This window comes from Talpa occidentalis, unplaced genomic scaffold (genome assembly GCF_014898055.3).
Source record: "Talpa occidentalis isolate TD23 unplaced genomic scaffold, MPIMG_talOcc4v2.1 talOcc4.6, whole genome shotgun sequence".
NCBI lineage: Eukaryota > Metazoa > Chordata > Mammalia > Eulipotyphla > Talpidae > Talpa > Talpa occidentalis.
In genome coordinates this window covers 66,220,217-66,243,228 of record NW_023604972.1, presented here as the reverse complement: position 1 = coordinate 66,243,228, position 23,012 = coordinate 66,220,217, and the positions used below count along the sequence as shown (strand labels likewise).

Here is a 23,012-nt window from a genome sequence, read left to right as displayed (position 1 = left end):
CTAGGAGGAGGTTTTGTTTTTATAATGCCTGTTGACAAGTAGAGTAGAATAACAGTATCTAAGGAAACGGGTAGAGGACAACAAAGAATGGAGCATATTCATGACGAGGAGCAAAAGCTCTAGCCCTTTGAAAGGCTTCTTTTCCTCACCAGCCACAAAGATACATGTAGTGGTAGCCAAGAGAGGATACAAAGCTGATGATGACTGATGTGAACCCAGTGGAAAGGACTATTGGAAGAAGAGGAAGAGGAGGCAGGTACTGCAGAGATTGAGTGATGATTTTGGTTGATGGATGAAATTTTGGTCACCAAAAGTATCTGCTTTTGACACATGTTTAAGAGAACTCCCCGTGAATAGGATGGCTAGGAGATGCTAGTGTCTTTGTTAGTTACAAGACGCAGTGGTGGTGGCTTTTGCAGATGACTGCAGTAGTGCGTTTCTCCCTCTATTAGACTGAAAAGCACTGCAGGGCATTAAACCTTGCAGTGAAGCTGGTGGTAGAAGTCCATTTACAAGAAACCATAATTTATAATTGTAACCCAAGCAGAGAAAAAATATTTTGTTTTTTAAAGTAGGAAAAATATCAAGCTTTGAATGCTTTGACAGTGGACTGTATCAGATTCTTGATTCTGCATCACAAAAAAGATGCTCAGATTCTTTGCTTCTAAATCCTGTTGGAAATCTTAATAAATTATGTATGAAGCAGCAGTTCTTTTCTTTTGTTAGTGTAGCTTTGTGGCATTAATTAGGTTATTCAAGAGTAAATTACTTTTAGTATAAATTACTTTGTGAGAATTATAGTAATAAATTTTCATAGGCTTAGTATTTAAGAGCTGTATTAATTAATTTTATGTTATTCCTTGCTTAATTTTAGATGTCACTGAATAAAGTCTATAGGTGACTATTTTAAATTAAAGCACCATGTCGCTTCTTTTAGAGATATTTTTGTTTAGTGAATTCTCTATTTTTGGTATAAAGTGTTTTCATTATATTTATCTCCTTAAATAGCTAAGAACATGTTTTTGGATTGAATACAGTTTTAAGTGTTTTATCTTTCTGTATTTTTATGATAGCCAGCCTGCAATGCCTCCCTACTCCCTGCAGGATGGCAGTGACTTTGTGAAGTCCTCCAGGATCAACGACAGTGTCTCTTAAATAGTGCTAATGTATAGAAAGTTTTATAGAATCTATAATTTTGTTTCAGTAATTTATTTCAAGGTAATGAAAAATTAAACCTGAATAAATAAGACTGTGTAAAGTTTTCATTGATGAAGTCAAGCAATTTTATTCTTTATTTAAAATTTCTGCTTTAGAAATCATTTAGACTATGGATATCAGAATTAATAGCCTTTAAGATCAGTTTTAAAATCTGATGGAAGCTACAGCTAGAATTGAAGATATCACATTAAGATTTCAAATGAAATTTAATAGTTAATACCATTCAGTTCTTTCAACCCCAATTAATATACTCCTTGAGGACTTATAATTCTTGCTTTTATATGTATTGCCTTTTCAGCCGTTCAGTGTAGCATTTTTTGTTTGATTGTATTAAATATTAGAGTTTTCCTAGTTAGGTGTCTTGTGACTTTATCCAAGGTCATGTATAAAGGTGTAATGAATTTAAGTCATCTGTTTTATTCTAGCTCCATAAAACTGTTTTACAGTGTTTCTTTATTACATAATATGCAGAATAATATGTAACAGAAATTACTTGAAAAGCTGTATAAATCATCAACGAACCGTTCATCAAATGTAATCTTACTTGGTTATGGCTTTTTAACTATGATGGAAGAACACTTTGTAAAATACTGCTGATAAGCAAATGGGGAGAGAGCAGTTTTCATGACATTCACATGTTTTTAAAGATCATTGTGTTAATCATATGAACAATCCTAAATAGAACATAGATATTTTTCATAATTAAGAAACCAACAACTAAAATAAGAAAAGTTGGTTTCTTTCCCTTTATTACAGGTATGAAATATGTAATATGAAACTATATTGACTTTAGTGGTCTGTAAATTGCTTGTTAGTAATTGATGATGCCATAATTAAACTATTAAAGAATTCAAAAGTTAAATATTTGTAAGTATGCCTGTGAACTCAATCATTTATTGATGTTTTTGTGAATTAATTGCTTTGTGGATTTTTAATATTCTCTTTTTACTTCACAAATTATCATAATTTAACCAGTCTTTTTATGTTAATTGTTCTCTTTAATTTTGGCCTCTCCCACCCTTTCTAAAAACTCAGTCTGAGTGAAACTTTACTGAATTCACAGGATGAGAGAGGGTATTAAATTGATTTAGAGAAAATGAAAGATGTTTAAGGAAACATATTCACTACTATTTGGGTACCTACTTAAAGCCAGACCTATGAAAATTGCTAGGGAGTCAAGTAAGACATGGAAACTTATCTCTAAGAAACTTACAATAGAACGGTGTTAAATGTTATTGCCAGTTAAACGCAGATTGCATTGGCTACTCTTAGGATCTTTCAAGGTTTACATCTGAAATATCTTCTATTTTACAGGAATAAAGTTGTTTGCTCTTTGAAATACTGTGCTTTATTGTAAAATCTCTTTGGAATCACAGGTAACTCTAAAAAGTAAATTACCCAGGAAGTATTAAGTGTCCTAAATGTAAAATGAGATTAGATGATTTCTAGATTTTCTGTTTCTATAGTCAGTAGTCTGGTTCTTGATTTCTCTAGGGCCAACTGTTAGATGAAAAGGTATACCAACTGTCGTTTAGATATAGGTGGCACTTCACATGTAATGTAATAGATCAGTTCTTGAAATTGTTTCCGTAAATCAAATTATTACATCATCACACGATGATCATATTACATTTTCTTGGAACCCTGCTCTCTGGTCTAGCAGACAAGAGAACAAAGTCATCTGCATTGACAAAGCCAACACCCCCTGTATTATACAGGAATCAGCTGCTTGAAGTCAGCCGGCCTTTCAACCAATACTAATGACCAAGAAGCCAAATAAAGAAGATTTAACAACCCAACCTTTGCATCTCTGCAATGCATTCTTTAGAAAGGAAGGATGCTTTTCTCAGTGTATAGATAGCATCAGCATATCTTTAGGCCCAGACAGTTTAGAATCAGAAGCACCAGATACCCCCAACTCCCCACTCTGTCAAAAATAATTAAATTTTTTTTATCAGTCACTCACTGTTCCTACCTTTGTAAACTGAATTCAAACTTGTGTTTCTTGGGAGAATTCTGACAGTTGGGAGAATTTTGACAGAGTAATAACTGTCAAACTGCTTCCAGGGTTCAAATCCTCACTTTATCTAATAAAGTCTTTGTCTAACTATCAATGAGATTTTTTTTCCAGTAAACAAGCTCATGTAAATGCACCACTTTATTCGCATGCCTATTTCTACTCCCCTTATGAGCATTTACTCAAATGTGTTGTAAAATATGCATTAATTTTTGTGAAATATTTTGTTTCCCCCCACCGTTAATGAGGCATTTTTACTGTGATAAAAATATAACAAAATGGACTATATAACCATTTGAAAGTATACAGTATTAAATACATTCATAGTGTTGTGAATGTGTAACCATCCATTTCTAGAACTTTCTCATATGCCCAACTAAAACTCTTTACCTATTAGACTCTTAATTCCCAATTTTCCCTTTCTCCCAGTCCCTGGCAACTACCATTCTCTTTTCTGTCTCAAAGAATTTTACTCACAAGGAATTTCATATAAGAGAACTATACAATATTTGTCCTTTTGTGGCTGGCTTATTTTACTTAGCATGTCTTCAAGGTTCATTCATGTTGTAGCATGTGTTAGAATTTCCTGCCTTTCATAAGGCTGAATAATATTCCATTGTTTGTATATGCCACATTTTGTTTATCTATTTAATCTATTGATGGGCACTTGAATTGGTTTTACTTTTTGGCTGTTATGAATAATATATGGCAAACATGGGTATAAAAATATATGTTTGAGTTTGTGCTGTCATTTTCTCTGGGTATATATTCAAATTTGTTTCTAATTTACATTTTTTTATATTTTTAACTGAATACTTTTTTTTCTATGAACGAAATTTTTTTTTATATTTTATTTTATATATTTTTTACATCATTGCTCATTTTTGCACCATATATGCTTTTCCATCTTGGTTATAGTCCCCATACAATTCCTACCCCCCTTATTTTGACCATAATCCCTCCTAACCCCTCCCACTCCCCCACCCCCCACCCCCGTAGTGTGTCTCTGGCTTATAGTTGCTTGTTGATTTGAGTTTTACTTTATTATAATTAGTCTTTCTCCTGGTCCCTTATTTAGGTTTTCTAAATTCCTGCTATGAGTGAGACCATCGGTATTTTTCTTTTTCTTTCTGGCTTATTTCGCTGAGCAAGATCCCTTCCAGCTCCATCCATGTTGCTGCAAATTGCATGAGTTTATCTTTTTTGATTGCTGAGTAGTATTCCATTGTGTATATGTACCATATCTTCTTGATCCAGTCATCTATTTTTGGGCATTTGGGTTTTTTCCATAGCTTACCTATTGTAAATAGTGCTGCTATAAACATAGGGGTGCAGGTGCTTTTCTGAATTAATGATTCTGTGTCCTTTGGGTAAATACCTAGCAGTGGAATTGCTGGGTCCTATAGAAGCTCCATCTTTAGCAGGTTGAGGAATCTCCACACAGCTTTCTGTAGTGGTTGCACCAGTTTGCTCTCCCACCAGCAGTGCAGGAGAGTTCCTTTTTCTCCACATCCTCGCCAACAATTGTTGTTGCTAGATTTTTTAATATGTGCCATTCTCACCAGTGTAAGATGGTGTCTCATTGCAGTTTTGATTTACATTTCCCTGATTACAAGTGATGTTGAACATATTTTCATGTGCCTGTTGGCCATTTGCATTTCCTCTTCAGAGAAGTTCCTTTTTAGCTCTTCTGCCCATTTTTTGACTGGATTTTTACTTTGTTTTTGTTGAGACTCTTCAGCGCTTTGTAGATTTTTGTGATCAGTCATTTATCATTAGTGTTGTGTGCGAAAATTCTCTCCCAGTTGGTGGGATGTCTATTTGTTTTGGGTTCTGTCTCTTTTGCTGCACAGAAGCTCTTTAATTTGATGCAGTCCCAGCTGTTTATCTTTGCCTTCACTATCACTGCTTTGGGTGATGTGTCTGTAAAGATGTCTCTGATGTGCATGTCATGTAGTGTTTCCCCTATATTTCCTTCTATGTATTTTATGGTTTCAGGTCTTAAGTCTAGTTCTTTAATCCATTTTGAGTTGGTTTTTGTGCATGGTGTAAAGTAGTAGGCAAGCTTCATTTTTTTCCATGTAGAGACCCAGTTTTCCAAGCACCATTTATTGAAGAAACTTTCCTTGTTCCATTGCATATTCTTTGCTCCTTTGTCAAAGATTAGTTGACTGTAAATCTGTGGGTTTATTTCTCGGTTTTCTATTTGGTTCCATTGGTCCATGTGTCTGTTCTTGTTCCAATACCATGCAGTTTTGATGATTATGGCTTTGTAGTATAGTTTGAAGTCTGGGCGTGTGATGCCTCCATTCCCTTCTTTTTTTTTTTTCAGAGAGCTTTGGCTATTCAGGGGTTTTGGTGGCTCCATATGATTTTCATCAATATTTGTTCTATTTCTTTGAAGAATGCCATTGAAATTTTTATTGGAATAGCGTTGACTCTGTAAATTGCTTCTGGTAGGATGGCCATTTTGATAATGTTAATTCTTCCAATCCATGAGCAGGGTATGTCTTTCCATTTCTTTGTGTCTTCCTCTATTTCTTTTAACAATGTTTTATAGTTTTCTTTGTGTAGGTCCTTTACCTCTTTTGTTAGGTTTATTCCCAAGTATTTGATTTTGTTTCTATTTCAATAATAAAAGGGATGGATATTTTTATTTCTTCTTCTTCAGATTTATTGTTTGTATATAGGAAGGCTACTGATTTTTGTGTGTTGATTTTGTATCCTGCTAGTTTACTAAACTGATTGATTAGTTTCATTAGTTTTTCTGGGGGAGTGTTTGGGGTTCTCTATGTATATCATCATATCATCTGTGAATAGTGATAGGTTTACTTTTTCCTTCCATATTTGGATTCCTTGTATGTCTTTCTCTTTTCTTATTGTTTTGGCTAGGACTTCCAGTAATATATTGAAAAGCAGTGGTGAGAGTGGACATCCTTGTGTAGTTCCGTATCTTAATGGAAATGCTTTCAACTTTTCACCATTGAGAATGATATTCACTATGGGCTTGTCATATATGGCCTTTATGATGTTGAGGTATGTTCCTTGTAGTCCGAGAATTTCAAGGGCCTTTATCATAAATGGGTGCTGCACTTTTTCAAAAGCTTTCTCAGCATCTGTTGATATTATTATGTGTTTTTTGTATTTCTCTTTGTTGATGTGTTGGATTACATTGATTTCGGATGTTGAACCATCCTGTTTCCCTGAAATATTTTCTCTGTTCCTAGGTCTCTCTCCTCTCCTTCTGGGATTCCTATCACTCTTATATTTCCTTTCCTCATGGAGTCAGATAGTTCCCGAAGTCTCTCTTCAGTCTTTTTCCTTCATACTTCTTTTTCCTTTTCTGTTTTGGTTCTTTTTGTTTCTGTCTTCGGGAGTGCTTTTTCGTTCTTCCATTTCATCTATTCTGCTTTCACTGCTTTTCCCAGAGTTCTTTAGCTTCTCCATTAATCCTTTCATCTCTTGCATTTCTTTCAGTTCCCTCTTTAGGGACTCAATTCATTCCTCTGAACGTTGATTATTTTTCCCATATCATTTTTGACTTTTTTCCGTTTTTTAATCATGGCTATTTTAAAATCTTTTTCTGCCAGGCTCAGAAGTTTTTCCAAGCACTGTCGTTGCATCATGGCGAGTGATTTTCTTTTTCTGGTGTGTCTTTTCCCTGAGGACTTGATTGGTTGCTTGTAGTTTTCCTTCTCCTTGCTGCTTGTTTTCTAATTTGTCCTGTGCATTGGTACACTGTGTCGCTGGTACTGGCCGGCATCTGTTTGGTGTGCTTTTTCTGGGATGTCAGAAACTGGTGGTCCAATCGAGTCAAATACTTTTATGCCAGAAGTCCAGTAGGGCACTGGTACTATGAGTATTTAATGCTCACTGTCACAGAATATCTCCTCCTTCTGTATTTGTTTAATTCCAGTGGTGTGTCTTGAGGTCCCACAGACTGCCCTGGAGGTGGTTGTGGCAGGATCACTCGCTGGGCTGCAAATCTTTGGATCCCCTTCCGGGCTCCAACTCCCTGCCAAGTGGGGCCTGGCGTGTGGGGGCTTTTCAGCTCACCTCGGGCTGTGGGGGCAGCCCTTTCCCAGTTCCAAGCGGTCTCGGTTGAGCAGAGATCCCTATTCTAAAACGGTGAATCAGAAGGGCACTTTCCTGAACCCAGGATCTGCCCCAGTGATGGCCGGATCCCCCTCTGGGCTCTGACAACTGGTGGCCAGATGGGGCCTGGCGTGTGGGAGCTTTTCAGCTCACCTCTGGCTGTGGGTGCAGCCCTTTCCCAGTTCCAAGCAGTCTCCATTGATGCAAAGATCCCTATTCTAAAATGTTGAGTCGAAAGGGCACTTCCCTGCGCCTGTGGTCTGCCCCAGCGTTGGCCAGATCCTGCTCTGGTTGGGGGCTTTTCAGCTCATCTCTGGGTGTAGGGGCAGCCCTTTCCCAGTTCCAAGCAGTCTCGGTTGATGCAAAGATCTCTGTTCTAAAATGGCGAGTCGGAAGGGCACTTACTATGCCCATGGTCTGCCCCAGTGGTGGCCAGATCCCCCTCAGGGCTCCGACTGATGGCCAGAGAGGGTCTGGCGTGGGGGGGCTTTTCACCTTACTTCTGGTTATGGGGGCAGCTCTTTCCCAGTTGCCAGCAGTCTTGGTTGATGGCAAAGATCCCTATTCTAAAATGGTGAGTCAGAAGAACTTAATACAGTTTTTAAAAATATCTTTTACTTTGTGTCTGTCCAGTTTCTGGTGCTAACTTAGCTGTATAGTATTCTGTAGTACTTGGTGCTATTCCTCCAGTGAAAGCCCTAAGTTCCCTCTAAATCTGTTTTACCACAAACACTGGTAGGATATACTTTCTTTTACATGATTCCTTGTGGGCTTTTTTAGTGACATATGATTTCATAATGAATTATCCCAAATTTTAGTGGTTTAACAAAAAATAAACTATTTTAGACTTTCTGTGAGGCAAAAATTCAGGACTGTCTTATGAATCATTCAAATAGTCTATTTGGCGGAAGGCCTCAGTACCTTGCATTGGGCCTCTCCATGGGGCTGCTTGAGTGTCTTTATGACTTGACAACTGACTTCCTCTACTCATCTCTGAGAGAAAGAGCTAGAGGAACCCATTTGACAATTTCACAAGTTATCTCCCATTATTTCTACCATATTCTCTTTATTAGAAATGAGTCACTAAGTCTAACCCACACAAGAGGAAATACATTAACCCTTTAAAGGAGAAGAGTAAGAAAAAATTCAATATCTATTTTCAAATTACTAAATGGACCCATTATATTTTATTGGAATTTATCCCTAAGGTAAGGATTGCTGGATCATAGGGTATTTTTTCTTATCCTGTTGTTACAAAATACCACAGACTTAGTAGTTTAAAACAACATATTTATTATCTTACAACCCCTTTGGAGGTTAGATATCTCAAATGATTTTCACTGGACCACAGTCAAGATAGCAGTGTTACATTTCTTTCAGAGGCCATGGTGAAAATCCATTTCCTTGCCTTTTTACAGCTTCCAGAGGCCATCTGCATTCTCCCTTCCTTAGCTCATGGCTCTTTAGTGCCAGCAGCGTACTAGATCTCTTTCTGAATCTGTCCCTCTACTTCTATTATTACATATCTTTCTCTGACTCTGACCTCATAGAAAGGTTAGATCTAATGATTGCATTAGATCCAAAAATCCAGGAAAATGTCGCTGTATCAAAATCCTTAACTTAGTCACATCTCCAAAGTCCCTTTAAACATGTAAAGTCACACATCACAGGTTCTGGGAATTAGACATATCTTTGTGGGGCCATTATTCAGTGTACTACAAACACAGTTTTAGGCATATGCATACTTTTTTAAAGCTTTTTAAAAGCTGTTCTTTTAAGTTATACTTTTGTGAATGAATGTTAATATATTTTGGGTAAATTCAGGCTTTCATTTAATAGAATTATTTGAAGAATAATAATACTGTACTGGTCACAGTCACTGAGGTAGTAAGAATACTAAAATATATTTTTCACTAACTTTCGTTAGATTCTTGTTTTTATTATCACATAATTTGTATTATGTGTATTAGCTACTTCTGACAGTCTGTAATGGAACTGAGAAATGTTAAATCACCATGACCTTGTACTTTTAGACTTGTTATCAGACCATTTCTATGGGACCTTTATCCAAACCTCAGCTCCCCTACTCTGTGAAGTCACCTAGACACAGTGTAATTACAGTTCACACTTAAACTCTTTCTCTTTTCCTTGTTTCCTTCACACTGTATTTCAGCTAAATTATCATGTCATCTAAGACTTCCTCCAAATAAAATAATATTTCCAACCTCTGAGCTTTGATCATGCTATTGTTCCTTCTTCTGGAATAGTGTCTTCAATTTCTTCTCTTCTGTAGGTCATGCATGTGTGACTATATTCACTCTTATAGGTTATATATACGTGTGTGGTGTGCCTTTTTATAGGCTATACATGCCTGAATGTTGTGGATTCACATTGGGTGTCAGAGATGGCCTAGGACAGAAGATACCTGATACAGCTCATGTGCTGTCAGTTTGCATATGCAGTGAGCTGATTGATGGATGCAGAAACAATTAAAGTGAGCTGAGAAAATGTGAGGTGGTACACAAACATCAGATATATTTGTATACTGATCCTTTTTACCCTTTCTATGGAAATATTACCCCTTTGCTAAACAATGAGATACTTGAGAACAAGGACATGTCCATTTCTTTACATGGTCTTATAAAGGCTACCCAACATTGACTAGAGCCCACACTTACCAAGTATGACCTCATCTTGATTACATCTGCAAAGACCTTGTTTCCAAATTGCAAGGTCACATTCACAGGTATCAGAGTTTAAGTACTTAGGATTCAACTTTTTTTTTTTTTTTTGAGAAAACAATTCATTCTGCAAATGTTCCTTAAAATGGTTGCACAATATCTTGTAAATATTAAGTTCTCAGGTGTTTGTTAATTTGAATTGTAGAGTAATGGAGAGAAATCCATCTTCCTCCTCTTTTTAACGGAGAAGTCATCTCAGGTATTCCCTGAATTTGTACACTTTTACTTTCCTTTCCCCATTATTTCTGTTTATTCTTGGCATATATTTGTTTTTGTAACTGTCAGTTAAGCATGTTGAGAATCACAAAGATACAAACTTTGTCTTAAAGGTGGGGAAACAGAATTCACCAATGTAAGATGGAATCATTAGAGAATAGTTAAACCAGGTTATATAGTTTTTACTTTTCAGTCAACAAGAAAACTCATTGTTGTCTTGGGAAGTCAGAAAAGTTTTAAGACCTTAAAGGATGGTGATATGTTATAGCAAAGCAGAGAAAAATGGATGATACAGTCATAAAGGAGGTGAATTATGAGGCAAAGTACAACAGTGTTTGTTTAAAATAATGAGAAGGGAGTTACTTAAGGAGAAGGATTATACTGGAACCTTATATATAGAATATTAGTTTGATAATAGACTATTGTCAGCTGAAGCAGGTGATGAAAACCACATTAAGGTCTTTGAGAGCATGAGCTATAGAAACAAATATGAGTTTGAACCCTGAGTTAGTCACTTTATTTATGTTCTTAATTCTTAAGTTATTTGCCATTGAAGTCTCATTTTCCTTAACTCTAAAATGGGAAGTGATACCTACCTCATAGGTTTTTGTGAAGATTAAATGAGATATATATTAGGCATTTATTATAGTACTTGCTATATTGTAAATATGCAACGAATAATAGGCTTTATACCACTACATGCATCAAATACAAAAATAAGTGCACATATAGAAAATTTAATATGCTATAGTCACTAAACAGGTATGGAACTTGGAGAACATTGTGCACTTCCTTTTTAAAAAATTTCAGTATAATTTTTTGAAAATCATGTTGTTGACCTTAGAACAAACCTTTAAACATCCTAAAAGTAGCAATTTATAGGCAAGTCTCCATTCAATCTTACCTACAGTAAATCAGTGCCAATAAAAAGATGTCTCAGAAGTCATTCCCCTAACAGTTGAGAATGCTCTCCAGATCAAAGAAATCAAGATTAAGATTGTGATTAGCAAGAAATAAGAGAAGAACACTTCATTCTAAGACCTATGGAGCATGGCTAAGGCTGTACTGAAAAAATTAATATCCTTAAATATTATTAAATTAATATTAAAGAATAGACTAGTAAATGAGTAAAAATATGAATTAACTAATATTTGATTTGAGTAACAGTGGTGAGTAAAATAAGCCAATGAAAAGTAAGAGTATATAATTAGTAAAGATAAATGCAGATAAATGAAATAGAAAACAAAGAAATAGAAAATAAAAATAATACCACAGTTGATGTGCTAATAGTGATCTATAAAATTAGATGAACCCCCACAAAGTCTGACTATGAAAAGGAAAGACAAAACAGAGCATAATGGGAAAGGAGATGAATTTTAAAATGAGAAAATTTCTACATATCTGTGGTAATAGACTAGAGGAAATGGGTAATTTTTTTTTAAAGATTTGTTTATTTATACAAGCACTGAGTACAGTCAGAAGCGCTAGAGGGTGAGAGAATTTATCAGAGCAGGGAACAGAACAGGCAGACGAATGAAATACACTGCTGAGGGGAGCAGTGGGTGCAGCAGGAGAGGTCTGTGCGCCAGTGGGACCCCTAGCCTGCGGCCGGGGATCGAACCGGCTCTGCAGAGGCTGCGGGCAGCTTCACAGCCCAGCGCTCAACCACTGAGCCACCGGGGAGGCCCAAGGAAAAGGGTAATTTATTGGTGAACTACTAATGAATTAAATCTATACAAGATGTAGAACACATGAAAAGACAAGAATTTACAAGAGAAAAGGTCAAAATTTTTTCATATATACCAACTGGAATTGGAAAAAGAAAGTTCAGCTTGAGAAGTGTGCAAACAAAATTTCTGAGTACTCACCAGTGAGGGAATCCCACAGGAAAACAACTGCCCAGAATTCCTGACACAAGCTCTCTACTAACCAGGAAATCCCTTGCTGCAGTTACATTGAAGTTGAGATAGCCTAGATTACCAAGATGGCTGTTAAGTATGGTTTCCAGTGTCTTAAGTGTGGTCCTTGTCTCACTTATGATTCAAATCCTATCTGTTTAACTTAAGTCTTCCAGGTTGCAACAGTCCCATGTTGAGTTGATTCTGTCACAAAGATTCATCCATTCCTACTCAGTGCTTCAGCTACTCTTAGCATTGGCTAAAACAGCAGTGAGAGATTTTCACTCCTCCAAGACTTAGGGACAAGGACCCTAACCAGCCGGAAGTAACTATAGAAGAAGACACCTTCAGCCTCAAATCCCTGTAAGATTAAGGACTTAAAATCTCTCAGGGGGTAATGAGATAGCTGAGGTAAAAGAAATTACAACTTGGTATAATGAATTGCCCCAAGTTCTTTTTGAGCAGAACCTGGACTGGTGAGCTGTGCCCAAACAATCTGACCTACTACACTGACAATGAGGCACTATGCTAGAAAAAAAAGTGTTAGATCCTCACTGATGATTATCTCACAATTTTCTGGAGGGAGAAGGCTTAGAGCCCAAATGTGCAGTTGGAATGTAATGCTTCAGTACATGCTTGGGTGTAGCCCAACCCAGAACAAGCTGTAACACTAGTGTCTTCCTCCCTGCCTCGTACACTTAACCCTTTAAATATCTCCTAACTTCCTTGGAAGAGCCAGGTTAAATTCTCTTTTGTAGAATTTGTTCCTTCGTGCTTGAGTCTCTAATAAAGCCTTGTCTGGTTCAACTGTTACTAGATTCTGTGGCACCCAGAGGCCATGGGGCAAGGTGGCTCTATTGGCATGTGCCCACCATCTGTGGATGTCCCTCCACCCCCAGTTCCATTGAGACCTGCTCTGGTCATTGCTTCCTGAAGTCAACAGACCCATGAGCCTGCCCTGACCCAAGTGCAGGCCAGGCTGGGCTTTTTCCCCTTTTATGTCAGGATGTAGGATTCTAAAAGGGACCAACAAGGTTCAAGTTCACTTAATTATTTGGATTGAAAAAAATGGAAAATGAGATGATTGGTGTGAAATGGTCCAATCAGACTCCGGCACAGGGGTTGAAGTTTCAATGCTATCAAGCATCAGTAACCACTGCAGCACGAGTTTGATCTCCAGCCAGGGAGCTAACCCACATGGCACAGTGGACCTCTCCTGTCTTGTCCACTGCTCCCTCAGCAGTGTATTTCAGTAGATCCGCCTATTCTGCTCCCCACTTTGTCTCTGGTGAATCCTCTCTCTCTCTCTCTCTCTCTCTCTCTCTCTCTCTCTCTCTCTCTCTCTCTCTCTCTCTCTCTCTTTCTCTCTCTCTCTCACACACACACACACACACACACCCTCTTCACCTCTGGCCTACACCCAGTTCTTGTATGCATAAATAAATAAAATTACATCTTTTTTAAAAAAATTAAAATAATCCAATCGGACTTTGTAGATGGAGCCCCCTGAAGGGGCTATAGGGCAGAATAAGAGCCAGATTGAGTCATTCTGCTCCAGGGCCTCTGAAGAAAGGAGGATTCAGCAGATGGCCTCTGAAAAGAGTGCAGCACCTTTATGGGATTTAGTGGACCTGCATGTACTTTCAGACTTCTAGACTTCCATGCCTCTGTTGACCTTCACAGAAGTATTATAACTTTTAGAGATATTTTGATTTTCATATCTATTCAGAACTTTTTAAAAGTGTATAAAAATACATGTTTAACAGTAACAATTTTATTCCAAAATATTTTACTGAGATTTAAATAACTTGCATAGCAGCAAAATGTGTTTTGTGTGAGATACAAATAGAAAAAACAGTATCTTAATAGATAACTTGCTAGAGAGTATCAAATTCACCCTTTAGCTCTTACAAAATGCCATAAATTCTTTAAGACCAAAAATTGCAATCAGTTATATGTATAATGTTTCTGATTTTGTTGTTATTAACTGCAGATATCCCAAATATTTGCCTATGTAATTCCTTATAGGAACACTGCCTTCTTTGGTTCCACCTAATATACTATCAGCATCTGTCTAAAAAAAATTATCAAAGGAACATTTTCTTTTCCCCCATATCTAATCCTTCCTGAATTTGGAATCTTAAAGTATAGTCATGTGTTGCTTAATGACATTTTGTTCAATGATGGATCCAATATACAATGGTGGTCCTCATAAGCTACACCATGTAATTACACTCCATGATGTTTACACAGTGGCAAAGTCACCTAATGAAATATTTCTCGGTGATGTATGATTGTATTCTTATTATGACGATGTTCTTAATTGCATAACTTCAATAAGAATTTGTCCTTTTTGTAATAGGATACCATTGGTTCTTTTACCAAAGATTTGACTGGAATGTCTGAACTCAGAGGGGAATACAGTTGAAATCTGATGACAAACGCTTTAAAAGAATCTACATGGTTAATCGCTATTGTTGCTGTATTTATCCAAATAACAAACCATGTTTATTGAAAGTAGACTGATTTTGTCAACAAATTATTTTTGTTTTGATTATCTATAATAGAAATGGAGATAACTGGAGAGAGAAAAATTGTTTTACCTTTGTAGATAGTAGATTCTAATGTTTATTGTATTTGAAGTTTCACTTTCTACCATAAATTGGATTGGCTACTGAATTCTTATAGCTTCTTTTAGAGCAGTTGGAATTACTAGTTATGCCTAGCTTGTTGTATGATACATCAGGAACTCAGCATTGGACCACATCCCTAAATCTATATTGCAGGAATAAAGTGTGAAGCTGACTGCAAGCATAGTCAAAGCTTTTGATTACCTGGTAGTGTCAAATCCAGCGTTGCTCTCAGATTTGAAAGAATAATTTTCCATTTTTTTGAGGAGTCATTTATTATAAATTTTCTTGGATAGGCACTGCGTGAAATTAAAAATGAATGATCAGGGCCTCCCTGGTGGCCCAGGCGGTTTGGCACAGCACTGTGAAGCTGTCCGCAGCCTCTGCAGCATGGGTTCGATTCTGGCCAGCCAGTGAGAATCCCACATGGTGTGGCAGACCTCTCCTGCCTCGCCTGCTGCTCTCCTCAGCAGTGTCTTCGATCCATCTGCCTGTTCTACTCCCTGCTCTGTCTCTGGTGAATCCTCTCACCCTCACGTGCATCAGTCCTGTACCCTGGTTCTTGTATGCATGAAAAAATAAATCTTAAAATAAAAATACAAATACATGATCAGAAATTTATCTTATTAATACCTAAAACCTTAGGCATTCTTGTTGAATCTGTTGCTAAAGTAGTAGCTACTCAGGAAAATCTTTGGAAGTTTCTGTTACATGAGTTATACTAGACAAGAATTGCTCTTGATTGTATTCTAGTTTAACATGTTGGGGGTTTGTTCTGTTGTAAATATCTCTTGTATGTGTGTAACACCTCCAGCAAAGTGGAAATAGAACTAGACAAAATTCAGGCAAAAGCCAATGGCTAAATGTTATATCCATCTAACAATTTACTATGGTTTGACCTCGAGCTGGTTGTCCTCAGGCGTTGACTGCTGAATCAAATCTATTCTCCAATTTGGTCTTAGCATTTTATTTGTTATTATAGGAGTTTTTGTTGTTGTAAAACTTCTGTTTCTTGAATAGATCAATAAGAAAACTGCTGTGATAATGATCACTCTACACTTTGAAGTGATCTCTAAGGCTTATGAGCCTTTGCATGAGAAACTTCAAGGAACCACAGAAGATACTGGCCCTTAAAAGAAACTTGATGGTGAAGCCTTTCTGTGCTCTGATTCTCTTGTTACCCAAATGTGACCTAAGGGCTCCTAAGGAGACTACTTTCCTTCTAATGTGGGACATGACATGCAACCTAACACAATCCAGTGAAGAAATTCAATCCAGTGATTGATCAGCAATCCTTTACAGTGTTGACAAGTGATGCATTCAAAGATCTCAGTAGAAAGGGGGAAATGTGAAAAGTTAACATAAGTATAGTAACTTCAAATAGGCTCAGAATGGCTGCTGCAGAAACGCTGCTTTGTTCTCTTACTTAAACTGGGTCGGAACTTTGGACTAGGCCAAGAAGCCAACAAGAATGAGAATGTTGTCTTTGAAAGGACTGATAAAAGTAAGCTTTTACCTACCTTATGATCCCACCACCTGACCATTTTACTTTGTGACTCCTTTACCAGGCTATGTTCTCATCCATCACCTCATCCTGTTTTTTTCTCTCTATAAAAAATGTACTGATGTTTGTCCTTTCTTGGCATTTCTACCCAAATATATGCTCCCCAAATTGTAATTCTTTGACCCCAGTGAACATATTTTACCTTTTTTAATTAGCTTTCTGTATTTTTAGGTAAACAGCTCATATAAGCAAAAGATCTCTGTTTTATACTATGTTAAGTTATAACAATATTGATTACTTTGGTTGTTCCAGGTATTTAATTTTGTCATTTGCCATTAGTATATTCCTTTCTACCTTCATTTTAAGTTTAATTGTGTAATTATTGTTATAAGTAATAGAGTGGTAAAAGTGGGTTTTCCCTACTTAGCTTCATGGCTCTATCTAGTATTTCTTCATTAATACTGTGCTCGCTTTGGCTAATGTAATTTGTATTTTAAAAGTGTCTTCATATTCATTTTCATGGGTTTGAATTTATAAAAATCTTTTCATCACCATGATTGTATGTATTGTATGATTGTATTTTTTCTGTGTAGATTTATTGATATTGAATAGTGGTATTTATTATAAACTTGTATTTTCCATTTTTTTGAGGAGTCATTATAAATTTTCTTGGATAAATTATCCATTCTATTTATGTTCTCAAGTTTTTTGCATAGAGTTCTTTTGGTTTCCGAGATTTCCTCTTATTGCCAATCTAATGGTGCTGCAACTTACATGTTTATTTTATTCACTAAAGCAAAACAAAAGCAGCTCTACAAATTTAAAAACAAATGTGATCCAAAGCATCTTAAATTATTAATAATGAGTTGGGTGGGAGAGAATAAAGCAACAGGACTGTTAGACTTTCATCCAAATGTTCACAGGAAAACAAATTTATAAGTATCATATGAAATGAATACAAAGAGATAGCAAAGCTTAAGGCAGGTAAGAGATAATTAAAATGTGGAGGAGATTTCCTCTTATTGCCAATCTAATGGTGCTGCAACTTACATGTTTATTTTATTCACTAAAGCAAAACAAAAGCAGCTCTACAAATTTAAAAACAAATGTGATCCAAAGCATCTTAAATTATTAATAATGACTCCTCCACATTTTAATTATCTCTTACCTGCCTTAAGCTTTACTATCTCTTTGTATTCATTTCATATGATACTTATAAATTTGTTTTCCTGTGAACATTTGGATGAAAGTCTAACAGTCCTGTTGCTTTATTCTCTCCCACCCAACTCTTTTTTTTCCCAATATTTAAAGGGCAGGTTTATTAGGGAAAGGGACAGAAGACTAAAGGACACTTGCATAGACACAAGCAGGCAGGAAGAGCTGCCCCAAAGGGACAGGTTTGCTGAGAGAGGCCTGCCTGGTTACAGTCAGGGGGCCTTGAGGAGAGTGGCCTCTGCTGAGGGATGTCAGTGACTCCCTCGACTGAGGGAGGTCACAAGTACAGGTCACTGGCAGGCAGGGAAGGTGCTGCCCTGCAGAGGGAAAGAGTTGTTGAAAAGAAGCACCTGCATAGTTACAGGTCCCACCCAACTCTTAAGGTGTGAAGATGAATCTCTTTAGTGGACATCTTTACTACCAAAACCAAATTGCAGTAAAGAAAAAGATTCAGAGGTTTTCCCCGTTTAATGAGATGAGTTTATTTATTTTTTTAAATGTTGAATAACGTGCAGTTAAGACATATTTGGTATAAACTTCTTGTGATTCTATAAAAAGTTTTCCATTTTAAGTTCATTATTCTTGAATTTTGCATAAAGCAATTGTGAAATAGAGTTGCAACATCCTGAAAGGATGTAAAGTAGAGTATTATTCCACAAACCATTTGATTTTTTTCCATAAAATTATTATGAAAGACCCTGCTCTCTAGAGCAGAAATGATTTTAAACATTGTAATTCTGGAGTAGGAAAAAAATGATTAAATGTTTTATGTTTCTGTCTGAGGAGTTGAATATTTTCCCTCTCTGATAAGATCACTTTTTTAAAAAAGATTTATTTTTATTTATACAAGAACTGGGGTAGAGGCCAGAGATGCGGGAGGGTGAGGGGATTCACCAGAAACAGCGGGAAGCGGAACAGGCAGACCAGACAGACCGAAAGCACTGCTGAGGGGGAGCAGCGGGCAAGACTGGAGAGGTCTGCTGCGCCTTGTGGGCGTCTCCCTGGCTGGCCGGAATCTAACACAGGCCTGCGGAGATGGTGCTGCGGACAGCTTCACAGCTCTGTGCTCAAACCCCTGCGCCACCGTGGAGGCCCTGATAAGATCGCTTTGAGTAGTCTGCTAATCTTGCCCACTTGGCTCCTTTTATGATTGTGTAAGTTTATTGCCTCTGTGTTTAAACCTACCGATGTGTACCTATCTCTTTTTCTGTGTTACCTTTTCTTTTACTTTGTTGTATTATTAGTGCAGAATTACCTTTAAATTTTTATTTGAAATAAAGAATTTTAGAACTTCATTATTCTTTCAGATCACCACCTCTGCCACATTTCTGAAGTACTACATATTTCCAACCAGCTATCAGTGACATGATAAAACAACAGCAAAAATGATCACACCTTCATTTTGAGATGTAGAGTGTGTCTTTTTTTTTAAGAGGGCAAACTTTTTCATATCCTGTACATTGGTCAGGTCACAGGGACTTGGAACAGTAGATACACCTTAAGTCTCACTGAGGAATATAAATTACATTGTATTTTCATAATATAGCATATTTACATAACACTGTATTCTCAGCCTGCCTTTTGTTACTTAATATTAAAAATATCCTCGTAAATTATATTACAGTAGGTGGTGTCTATTTTTATTTTTTTTAAAGATTGATTTATTTATGCATATAAGAGCTGGGGTACAGGCCAGAGATACGGGGGTGAGAGGATTCACTAGAGACAGTGGGGAATAGATCAGGCAACAGGCAGACTGACTGAAACACACTGCTGAGGGGAGCAGCGGGCGAGCCAGGAGAGGTCTGCTGCGCCATGTGGGCCGCTCCCCGGCCAGGGGGATCAAACCTGTGCTGCGGAGGCTGCGGATTGCTTCATAGTGCGGTGCTCACCTTCCCTCCTACCCCCCCCCCACCAGGGAAGCCCGGTGTCTATTTTTAAATGGTGAAATGAAGGAAAACCAAAGGGCAAAAGTTAAAAAACAATGATGAAGCCTGAAATTAGGAACCATATCTGTAATTACAAGCCTATATTGCTCATTTTTTCGAAGCATGAGTGTTACAGGGCAGCCCCGATATAAAACGGGTTGCCTGGCTGTGGGTCCTCATCCACGCCCTTGAAAGGGACTTATTAATACTCCACTGCAGGCACGCACAAAAGGTTAATAAAAGGTTTATTTACAGGGGAAGGGGAAATGAGGAAATGTGCAACTCAGGGAGAAAATAGGGAAATAAGGTCTTAAATGCATCCTACCCATTCCTCCGTCCTGGAAACCCAATGGCACTCAGAGAGCTGGCCGCGAGCCAAGAGCCGTGAAGCCAAAAAGCCCCCCAAGACCCGCATGTCTGTTTTTTATACCAAACCTGGCAGCTTAACTCACCCTCATGTTCCGGCAACCTTCCCTTTGGTGGTGATTTGTCTTTCCTAATGTCCTGATGGCTTTGGTCTGGAGTGGGGGAGGAGTCCACAAAGCCCGTATGGAATTAGCTTAGGACATCCTTTTCCTCCTAACATGAGGACTCTTGTAAGTGACCTCTCAGGACTCCCTTTCCACCTCGTGATAGTGGGTTGTACCCAGTTTATTCCTAACTCTAGCCGTTGGCAAATTGAATCTCTTGATTTCCCCTTTTAGGGGCCTTCTAGTTGCTGAATTCCAATATTGACATGACTAGCTAATGTTAAAACCTGTATGCCTTAGTTTGTGCAGTGAATTTTATTATAATCATGATCTTTATTGCTTAAATACAAACTTGGTGTAGTGTTTTTTAGTTTTTAAGGAATTAAGATAGGCAAAAGTTTATTTATTCCAAAAGTGAGTTCGGGATTAAACTAAAAAGAGAACCTGGGTCTTCTGAATTTGCTTAATCTTAGTATCATATCTAGCAATCTTTAATTCTTCATGCCATGGACCTCATATTACCTGGCTATCTTCTTTCTTCCTTTTATCCCCTCTTCTTTCACTGTCATGTATTTCCTATCAGATTCTGCTTCACTTCTTTTTGACAGTCTCTATTCCTAAAATCATCCATTTTCTTTAAAGCTCTTTTGGCCTTATTCTGAGCACTGTGTATCCCAAAACTATATATGCCATAGGTTGGCCTATTATATTCTTCTTTTTGAATACATATAATCAAAACTTTCTATTAGTAAGTTTTATTTATCATCTTCCTATCAAAAAGATTTGAAGTTTCAATGGAATGCTTTCCTTTGTGTCCATTTTGCTGAAATGATTGCCTTCTAATGAACCCTTCTTAGAACCTGGCAACACCTATCCCATGCTGATGTTTAATACTAGCCTTTACTCAAATGAAAAGTGATGGAATGTAGTACTTACTCTTCACTAATCTATTCTGGCTCTCAAATTCTGTGTCTACAAATAAACATTACCAGTATAAATAAACTTCATTTCCTATACTTAAAACCTTGAAAATCTTCTAACCCAACAGAAATCTCATCTGTGAAAAGGCAAACAGACAAACATATACTACTGACATTCTCTTCAATTTTAATCCTATTTGTCTTCAACTGGGATCCAATCCTCTTAGAAAGATGCTGCTCCTTGAACAGTACTGTTTGAGACCAAAACTAGCATATTAATGCAATTCTTCTTATTAAATATCTCAAGAGTTTTGTTTCTTTATCCATTTCTTTGTAAACAGGCAGCCACTATATTTTTTAGTAGTGAATTTCAAAATCCTTTTTAACCTTATAGGTCCCAGGGTAGCCAAGGATGGCTGCAGCTTCATATGATCAGTTGTTAAAGCAAGTTGAGGCACTGAAGATGGAGAACTCAAATCTTCGACAAGAGCTAGAAGATAATTCCAATCATCTTACAAAACTGGAAACTGAGGCATCTAATATGAAGGTATCAAGATTGTGACTTTTAATTTTAGTTTATCCATTTTGATTCAGTATTCCTTCTTGTAAACATGAGGTGAGATACTTTACTCACCTAAAAGTGCATTTTAAGTTAAGCAGTAATATAGACATTTTCTTCCAAAAGTCAGCAATTATATTTTTTAAATAAAGTGTTTTATTTTCAACCAGTGAATCATATAAAGAAAATAATTATGTAAACTCCAGTGACTATTTTGTTAGTTCTTAATTATTAAGGTTAAAAACAAGAGACTTACTTCAGCATCACTATACTGAGGCTGGGTTTCTGTATAATTCTTAGGAACAAACAACACAACTTTAAGATACAGCTGACCTTTGAAGAACACAGGTCAAGAGAAACTACCCCAGTAGTTGAAAATCTGTATAACTTTTGTCTCTGCATAAACTTGCCTACAATTCTCTTCTGGTATCTGTAACAGGATTGGTTTTATTACCTCTCTTTCCCCAATATCAAAGCTCAAAGGTGTTCAAGTTTCTTATAGTTGAATCTCCATATCTATGGATTCCACAGATTTGTGGGTGATTGCATCTGTGAATGCAAAACCTGCAAATATGTAAGACCAACTATATTTATTGGGAGAAAAAATCCATGTGTAAGTGGAACCATGCAGCTCAAACTGGTGGTGTTCAATGTTCTATATATCTCAGTTATTAAATATAGCTTTACTCTCCAACTCTTAGATTTTGTTTCCACTTAAAGTGATGTGATGGTCGAGAAAACCAGGGAGGCCTTGTGAAATTCCTGTCCTAAACTAAAAGTCAGTACCTGGTCCTATGACTGGTTTTGCCAAAAGCTGAGTTTTATCACCTTTAGGTACTCTTCTGGCCTTATTTGGAAAACATAGACATTGTGCTAGCCAAGATGATTTCCATACCACTTTCAATTCCTGAAAGTGGCTTGCTAAATAGCATTGAAAGCTGTAATAACCTCAAAGAATAAAATATTCCAGTCTGCAGTGATGAAAATATATTCTAATTTCAAAATACTTGGGATTAAAATTAGCTGTTTTAGCTTTGAAACTGAGGCAGATTCTCTTTTCACCTAATTGGAGATCATCAACAAAACTGTTGGCTACCTCCTTCTCTTTAAAAAATAATCTTCTTTTGTGTTGTTTCTGTCCTAAAGCTATTTTAACATCTGGCTTCCTGACTCTATTCTTCCTGTCTGCTCTCTACTCTTATGCCTTACTCATTTCCTATTTTCTTCTAGATCTTTTTCTATGCATTTTGAGGTTGCCCTTATCCTTTAAGCTTCTATATATCACTAAACTATATTTGCTCCTCTTTACACTTAATATTTAGTATCATAACAATTAAACCTTTTCTTTATATATACTATCCTACCTATCTATAAATCTGTCTACCTGTAAATCTTTTCTATCTAATTGCCTGTTTCTTCAGTAAAAGCTATCCTCAGCAATAATAGATCTCCAAATTCTTTTGGAGTAAGGTAGAGTATAAAAACACAATTTTTTTTTACCCACAGACTATGAGTGATCTTAAAAACATGAATCATTAATCTAATAGGCTGAAAAGAACAGCTGTGTATTCTAACTCTAATCAGCATAATATATCTAAAAT

The 23,012-nt window shown here is 36.8% G+C and overlaps 1 protein-coding gene across 11 annotated transcripts in view; it reads left to right on the top strand.

Annotated features, from left to right (window-relative positions):
- APC (APC regulator of WNT signaling pathway) overlaps nt 1–23,012 on the top strand; it is a 182,081-nt gene that overhangs the window by 37,544 nt on the left and 121,525 nt on the right. For all 11 annotated transcript variants that reach the window (XM_054688099.1, XM_037529865.2, XM_054688100.1 and 8 more), the window contains one exon: nt 21,247–21,399. In XM_054688099.1, the coding sequence (XP_054544074.1) occupies nt 21,265–21,399 (135 nt within the window). In that variant the 5' untranslated portion in view covers nt 21,247–21,264. The remainder of the gene's footprint in view (nt 1–21,246; nt 21,400–23,012) is intronic.